Raw genomic sequence first — 8,232 nt, 5'->3', positions numbered from 1 at the left:
GAGGGGGGTCCCCTGCCCAGGCCTGAATCCTGGGCCAGAGGCATCAGGCCTGGGCCAGGGGCGGAGCCAGCAATCGGAGGGGTCTGGGGGTCCCCTGCCCAGGCCTGACGCCTGGGCCAGAGGCATCAGGCCTGGGCGGGGGGCAGAACCAGTGATCGGGGGGAAATGAGGGTCCCCTGCCCAGGCCTGACACCTCTGGCAGAGGCGTCAGGCCTGGGCAAGGGGCCGATCCTGTGATTGGAGGGTGATGGGGGTCAACGCCTGAGGGCTCCCAGTATGTGAGAGGGGGCAGGCTGGGCTGAGGGACACTAACCCCCCCACCACCACCCAGTGCACAAATTTCGTGCACCGGGCCCCTAGTATATTATAAGTGACAATGGGGCGCAGACAGGGAGAGGCAACTAGTTCATGCTAAGGTGGAGAGCTCGGTCCCCTGAGATGGCAACTGCCCGCAGTGGGAAGGTGGGGCAGGAGGCTGTGCAGGGTTGTGCCCAGCGCTGGGCTGCAGGTCCTGGGGCCACACAGCACACAGGTACACACTGGGGCTTTACCTTAGGCTCCAGCTGAGCGTCTGCACAGCGAGCTCATGAGATGTGTTCTGTCCTTGTGCTCATTTTTCAGATAAGGAGCAGGACACCAAAATTAAGTCACTCACCTGGAGTCACACAGCTAGGAGAGAGCGGAGCTGGGCACTGAAACCATGTTCCCTTTCATAAGGAGGCCCTGTCACTTAGAGGGAAGGTCACGGGCCCTGGAGCCATATGGCTTGGGTCTGAATCTTCTCTCAGGCCCTCCATACCAGCTCTGCAAGTTGGGTAAAGTTGCTTTACCTCTCTGAGCCTCGGTTTTCTCACCGGAAAATAGAGATTATAACACCCAACTCATAGAATATTATAGTCTGGTATGTATAATGTTTAGCATGTGCCTTGCAGGAAATAATCATCTTTGACATTCTCAGCAGCAACGGCATAATTACTACCTTTGACATGAAGATGAGATAACGTCGATTTACCCAAAACAACAGCAACTCCCATGAGTCACTATGCAGAATTGGCAAACTGAAGTGATAACCTGTGCTGCTGGCCAGCCATCCTATATAATAATAATAAAAGGCTAATGTGCAAATTGACTGAACAGCAGAATGGCTGGTTGCCATGATGCGCACTGGCCACCAGGGAGCAGACGCTCAATGCAGGAGCTGCCCCCTGGTGGTCAGTGCACTTCCATATGGGGAGTGCCATTCAGCCAGAAGCTGGCTCATGGCTGGCCAGCGCAGTGGTGGTGGCAGGAGCCTCTCCCACCTCCGTGGCAGCACTAAGAATGTCCAACTAACGGTTTAGGCCCAATCCCTTGGGGGCCTAAGCCTTTAGTCAGACATCCCCTGAGGGCTCCCTGGCTGCCAGAAGGATGTCTGTCTGCAAGCTTAGGCCTGATCCCCTGGGGAGTGGGCCTAAGTCAACAGGTGGACATCCCCCAAGGGGTCCTGGACTGCAAATGGGCGCAGGCCGGGCTGAAGGCCCCCCCCCCCTCCGAGTGCACAAATTTTTGTGCACTGGGCCTCTAGTAAAAACAGTAAGAGGGATTTTAGTGGGGAAGAAACTACTCAGCTCTGGGTGTGGAACAGGGAACTTTAAGGAATAACCTTTGAAGACATACGTAGTTCTTGTTCTTAAAATACAAGGGGAACAGTTCACTTGTTTTATAAAAGGAGACCAAGGGACTCTACAGTGTTAAATTGAGCCATTTTCTTACTTGAACTGTTGGTTATAAAAAAATAATAGCAAGTGAATGAATGAATAAAATGAGATGAAAATAAATTAACAAAATAAATGTAAGATTTGAGGTCTTCATAGACTATTTACTTGGAGGCCCCTAAGAAATAATGCTTTGAGCCAGGCAAATACTTTCTGTATTACTTCCGAATAGACAATGTGTTCCTCTCACAGCCAGATCCAGCAGTATCTTTATGAGCAAAGTTATAACTTTGAAGAAGTCCAGCTTCAAAGAATTAAGTTAGAGCGGGGAGCATTCAGATTCCAGACAGTCCCTCTGAAAGCAGAAAAGCATAGTCCACTGGCATTTGCAGTCACATGTGGTCCTCCTAGAAGCACTGGCCCCTTGGTGACTGCTAGTCCAGCTCCTCATCAATCACATCCCACAAGGACTGCACCTGCAAACAGGACTGAACTCAGAGCTCAGGATGTTCTGGGGCATGCTCAGCAGAAAGCAGCAGTACAGTCATCTTCTTGCTGAACAGTGGCCACCCAGCACAGGCACACAGAGAGTCCAGCTCCTTGGGCCAACAGAGGGAGCCTCGAAGCCTTGGTGGGTCAGTGTCCTGCCCTAATGACCACCTCAGGAGCTACAGGGCATGGCTCTTGCCCCCAAAGGTCAGGAAATAAGCTGCTTGAGGTACCCAGTGATGTTGGGTCAGGCCACATGGAGCGTGATGCAGGTCGGGTTCCTATAAGTAGCAATCAGTAAGGGGGTTCTGCTCTAGACCCTTGACCATGAGAGTTCATACCTCAGTTTTCTATTTCTCCTAAATACAACTGCTGCTAACGAACTTACTCTGGAAAGTATTTTGATGACATTAACACTTTAGATTAGGCATTTGATGGCTATGATGATTGTAGTTCAGAAGTTCTTACTAATAAGCTCAATCTTTCCTTTGCTAAAATTAAAAATAAATAAATGAGTTAAAAATTAAGTTGTATATAGGATTACATTTGAATATGTTGAAGAAAGTTGCAAGAAAAATTAGTGAAAAATCTGTTTTATAAAATACAATTCTATTTTAGGTTCATACACTCAAGTCCATTTTAGAATGTTAGGGTGCAAGCAGTGGTTATTGAGCATGACTACTATATACTTACACAATGTACTCAAGTGCTAACAAATCCCAAGATAGGTAACAACTTCTGTGATCTATTGTAAGCATATCTTTTCCTTATAATCTGGTTAACATAACTAAATTTCACTACATTGAAGGTTGCTAATCAAAGGCAAACTTTTATTTCTATCTAAATCAGCATAAATTTCAATCAAGTGCCTTCCAACTTAATTGTGGACATTTATAACCTGTTCATTGATGGCTGCTATTTCACTTTCCCACTAAAAATACACAGGCTTGACCAGTTCAGGTGTACAGTAGATGGCACTAAAGATAGTGCTCAGTCAAAATACTTTAATAATTACAATCATTTATGAACTGTTATAGAGTACTTTGCTAACAGGCCAAAAAACAAAATAAATAAATATGGCTTCTGACCTCTTAACATCTTAAATAAGTTTTTTTCTTATCTTCAAACCTCAGGACACCTGTGATTTAGTAAATGGGATTGGAGCTGAGAAAAATTAAGGTAATATAGAGCAGAGAGTACAGTTACTATCATTAATTTTTAATGGGTGTTAAAACCACTGGCATCTTCCCATTGCTGAGCCCACTTACTAGGCCACTGGGCATTTAGTAAAGAGCTTGGTGTCCTGACCTTACTCAGCCTAAAAGGCTCTACCTTCTAGGTCATCGTCATTCAGGCCTCCACTCACCCACCTCTGCTGAAAGGCCTTCCTTCCACAAGCAGTCCCATGAGCATTCACCCTGGTCCTGCCTGTTTTCCTCATCGCTACCACTGTCTCAAAGTATCTTGCTCATCTATTTAGTAGAACAAAAAAAGCAAGGAAGGTGTCTATCCTGCTCATCTTTGTAGCCCCAGAATCCTAAAGAGTTCCCTGGCACATAGTAGGTGCTCAGTAAATATTTGCTGAGCAAATGAATGAGGAGAGTCTAAAGTGAGGTCTATTCCTAAAGGTAGCGGTTTTGAGATCTGAAATACTGTCCAGAACCACCACTTGGCCAATTAACTTTCCGTGACTGTTCTTCAGTGAGATCTGCCTTCTGTGGGCTGCTAATAGGTAGCGAATGCCTGCGAGGCGCCGGACAGTAAGGATAACCAGCACTTAATCCTGGCTACAGCCCCGGTGACAGATATTTAAATCCCAGATTATTTGATGAAAGTGATATGTCAGCAATTCATCGCTTCTATTTCTGACAGAATTTCGAGACATCAAAGTGTTTTTTCCCCCACTAGGATAGTGTTAACAGACTAAATTTTTTCCTTTGTGCTTAAAGCTGGCCCAGTTGTTGTTTTCAGTATCTTTTCTCTACCAGCAAATCTTTTGCCAAAGAGCGGTATAATTTGGAAATTGCACCTGCGTCTTTGGGAGCTGAAGATCCTGCTGTGGAGTCACCACTTCCTCTGTCACCCTGGGAGTGTCTGCCACCTTCCTCTAAGACAGCGGTTCTCAACCTGTGGGTCACGACCCCTTTGGCGGTCAAACGACCCTTTCACAGGGGTCGCCTAAGACCATCCTGCATATCAGATATTTACAGTATGATTCATAACAGTAGCAACATTACAGTTATGAAGTAGCAACGAAAATTTTATGGTTGGGTCACAACATGAGGAACTGTATTTAAAGGGCCAGAAGGTTGAGAACCACTGCTCTAGGATGACAGGTGTTGTCTTAGGGCATCAAGATCACTTCCCTCCGGCTGAAGTTGCAGGGTCAGTTAGCTGGCAGAGGTGGTTTTTCTCTTGTCCCGCAGTATGATTTACTTTCCCTCCAGTGATGAATGATTTCTCCCCAGCTTTGGCGCCCAAAAGCTATTTCTCTCCTGTTTTTCCTCAGAGAGCCTGAGAAGAGAGCCATGCACTTGCCCTTCTTTTGTCTTATCAGCTGCTCACCCTGCCCTCTATTGTTCTGTGTTTGCAGTGGGGAACCGACAGAAGGGAGAGCACTCCATAAGGGTGGCTGGCAAAGAGAAGTGCGTCTACTTCTTCTGGCAAGGCCGGCAGTCGACTGTGAGTGAGAAGGGCACGTCAGCTCTGATGACAGTGGAGCTGGATGAAGAAAGGGGTGCCCAGGTACGTCCTGGAGAGTGCTGCACCAGAAATGAGAGAGCTGGCCCAGCATGTGTCGCCTGGTCCCCTAAGGGCCCGATTCCAATGAACAAAGACAACTCACCCAACACACTTTGAGTCCTGGTCCGGCTGCTCCAGACTTCAGGCTGCACCTCATTTTTCTCCCCCCACCACTGGGCCAAGAAGGCCCACCTGTTGTAACATGGTCTTCAACAAAATGTACCTGCAAATAGCAGATGTTTACAAAGCCTTGGTTTTCAGTAGTAGTAACTGTCCGTTATTAAGCTGGCTCTAGGCTATAATGGTGAGGAAGACCAGGACAGATATGGTCTCTTTCAAGTTTGTGGGGACAGACAGATAATAAATAAGTCAACGAAACAGCCATGTAGTTTTACATAGCAGCAAATCCACAAAACAAGGACAAAAGGCTCATAAGTGTTTTTTTAAAGTTTCCACCTAACTAATCATCAAGGAAAGGGACATAATAAAATAAAAAGATGCTATTTTCCATTTCTAAACTTGGTAGAGATTTTTTTAAAGTCTGGATCGGGGCTGGCAAGGGCTCCATGGGATGAGAACCTTGCATGCTTCTGCTGGAAGTGTAACTGGAAGCAGCCATCCTGAAAAACAGTTTTGGCTCAAAGAACCTTAAATGTTCTTAAGCTTTAATCAGTTATTCCACTTACACAAATGCACCCTAAGGAGATATCAGAGATTAATGTAAAAATTAATATTTCCAACATCTGCATTCCTTAGACTAGCTCGAGTGGTTTTTCTAGACCGGGCCAGATTGCAACACCCCTGGCTCTCCAACCCATGGCCTACATTCTCAGCAGCCTGCCCGAAAGGGCCAGAAGGTTGAGAACCACTGCTCTAGGATGACAGGTGTTGTCTTAGGGCATCAAGATCACTTCCCTCCGGCTGAAGTTGCAGGGTCAGTTAGCTGGCAGAGGTGGTTTTTCTCTTGTCCCGCAGTATGATTTACTTTCCCTCCAGTGATGAATGATTTCTCCCCAGCTTTGGCGCCCAAAAGCTATTTCTCTCCTGTTTTTCCTCAGAGAGCCTGAGAAGAGAGCCATGCACTTGCCCTTCTTTTGTCTTATCAGCTGCTCACCCTGCCCTCTATTGTTCTGTGTTTGCAGTGGGGAACCGACAGAAGGGAGAGCACTCCATAAGGGTGGCTGGCAAAGAGAAGTGCGTCTACTTCTTCTGGCAAGGCCGGCAGTCGACTGTGAGTGAGAAGGGCACGTCAGCTCTGATGACAGTGGAGCTGGATGAAGAAAGGGGTGCCCAGGTACGTCCTGGAGAGTGCTGCACCAGAAATGAGAGAGCTGGCCCAGCATGTGTCGCCTGGTCCCCTAAGGGCCCGATTCCAATGAACAAAGACAACTCACCCAACACACTTTGAGTCCTGGTCCGGCTGCTCCAGACTTCAGACTGCACCTCATTTTTCTCCCCCCACCACTGGGCCAGGAAAGCCCACCTGTTGTAACATGGTCTTCAACAAAATGTACCTGCAAATAGCAGATGTTTACAAAGCCTTGGTTTTCAGTAGTAGTAACTGTCCGTTATTAAGCTGGCTCTAGGCTATAATGGTGAGGAAGACCAGGACAGATATGGTCTCTTTCAAGTTTGTGGGGACAGACAGATAATAAATAAGTCAACGAAACAGCCATGTAGTTTTACATAGCAGCAAATCCACAAAACAAGGACAAAAGGCTCATAAGTGTTTTTTTAAAGTTTCCACCTAACTAATCATCAAGGAAAGGGACATAATAAAATAAAAAGATGCTATTTTCCATTTCTAAACTTGGTAGAGATTTTTTTAAAGTCTGGATCGGGGCTGGCAAGGGCTCCATGGGATGAGAACCTTGCATGCTTCTGCTGGAAGTGTAACTGGAAGCAGCCATCCTGAAAAACAGTTTTGGCTCAAAGAACCTTAAATGTTCTTAAGCTTTAATCAGTTATTCCACTTACACAAATGCACCCTAAGGAGATATCAGAGATTAATGTAAAAATTAATATTTCCAACATCTGCATTCCTTAGACTAGCTCGAGTGGTTTTTCTGACCGGGCCAAGATTGCAACACCCCTGGCTCTCCAACCCATGGCCTACATTCTCAGCAGCCTGCCCGTGGTCTCCCAGCACCCTCGTGGGCAGCCCTGCACATCTTTCCAACCTTCCCTGTTCTTGCACAAGTCCCTACTGCTCCAGTCTTCTTGCTGCTCCTCACACCTCTTCCTACCCACCCAGGGCCTGTGCACTCTTACCCCTGGGTCTGTACGTAACTCTTAGGCCATATGATTCAGGGTTATGCTATTAGCTCGAATGATTCAGGTTTACGTTCCAATGTGCTATTTTTCTCATAGCACTTACTACTATGTAAAACTACATGGTTGTTTTGTTGACTTATTTATTATCTGTCTGTCCCCACAAGCTTGAAAGAGACAATATCTGTCCTGGTCTTCCTCACCATTATAGCCTAGAGCCAGCTTAATAACGGACAGTTACTACTACTGAAAACCAAGGCTTTGTAAACATCTGCTATTTGCAGGTACATTTTGTTGAAGACCATGTTACAACAGGTGGGCTTTCCTGGCCCAGTGGTGGGGGGAGAAAAATGAGGTGCAGCCTGAAGTCTGGAGCAGCCGGACCAGGACTCAAAGTGTGTTGGGTGAGTTGTCTTTGTTCATTGGAATCGGGCCCTTAGGGGACCAGGCGACACATGCTGGGCCAGCTCTCTCATTTCTGGTGCAGCACTCTCCAGGACGTACCTGGGCACCCCTTTCTTCATCCAGCTCCACTGTCATCAGAGCTGACGTGCCCTTCTCACTCACAGTCGACTGCCGGCCTTGCCAGAAGAAGTAGACGCACTTCTCTTTGCCAGCCACCCTTATGGAGTGCTCTCCCTTCTGTCGGTTCCCCACTGCAAACACAGAACAATAGAGGGCAGGGTGAGCAGCTGATAAGACAAAAGAAGGGCAAGTGCATGGCTCTCTTCTCAGGCTCTCTGAGGAAAAACAGGAGAGAAATAGCTTTTGGGCGCCAAAGCTGGGGAGAAATCATTCATCACTGGAGGGAAAGTAAATCATACTGCGGGACAAGAGAAAAACCACCTCTGCCAGCTAACTGACCCTGCAACTTCAGCCGGAGGGAAGTGATCTTGATGCCCTAAGACAACACCTGTCATCCTAGAGCAGTGGTTCTCAACCTTCTGGCCCTTTAAATACAGTTCCTCATGTTGTGACCCAACCATAAAATTTTCGTTGCTACTTCATAACTGTAATGTTGCTACTGTTATGAATC

The 8,232-nt window shown here is 46.9% G+C and overlaps 1 protein-coding gene across 2 annotated transcripts in view; it reads left to right on the top strand.

Annotated features, from left to right (window-relative positions):
- Positions 1 to 8,232, top strand: part of SVIL (supervillin) — a 115,333-nt gene that overhangs the window by 90,013 nt on the left and 17,088 nt on the right. Inside the window, exon 30 of one of the 2 annotated variants that reach the window (XM_014547954.1) lies at positions 4,777 to 4,928. In XM_014547954.1, coding sequence (XP_014403440.1) covers positions 4,777 to 4,928 — 152 coding nt within the window. Of the gene's footprint in view, positions 1 to 4,776; positions 5,058 to 8,232 lie in introns of those variants that run through there. The other variant, XM_014547953.1, reaches the window with a different exon arrangement.

Source organism: Myotis brandtii, unplaced genomic scaffold (assembly GCF_000412655.1).
Source record: "Myotis brandtii unplaced genomic scaffold, ASM41265v1 scaffold49, whole genome shotgun sequence".
Lineage (NCBI taxonomy): Eukaryota > Metazoa > Chordata > Mammalia > Chiroptera > Vespertilionidae > Myotis > Myotis brandtii.
This window is presented reverse-complemented; position numbering and strand designations above follow the sequence as displayed.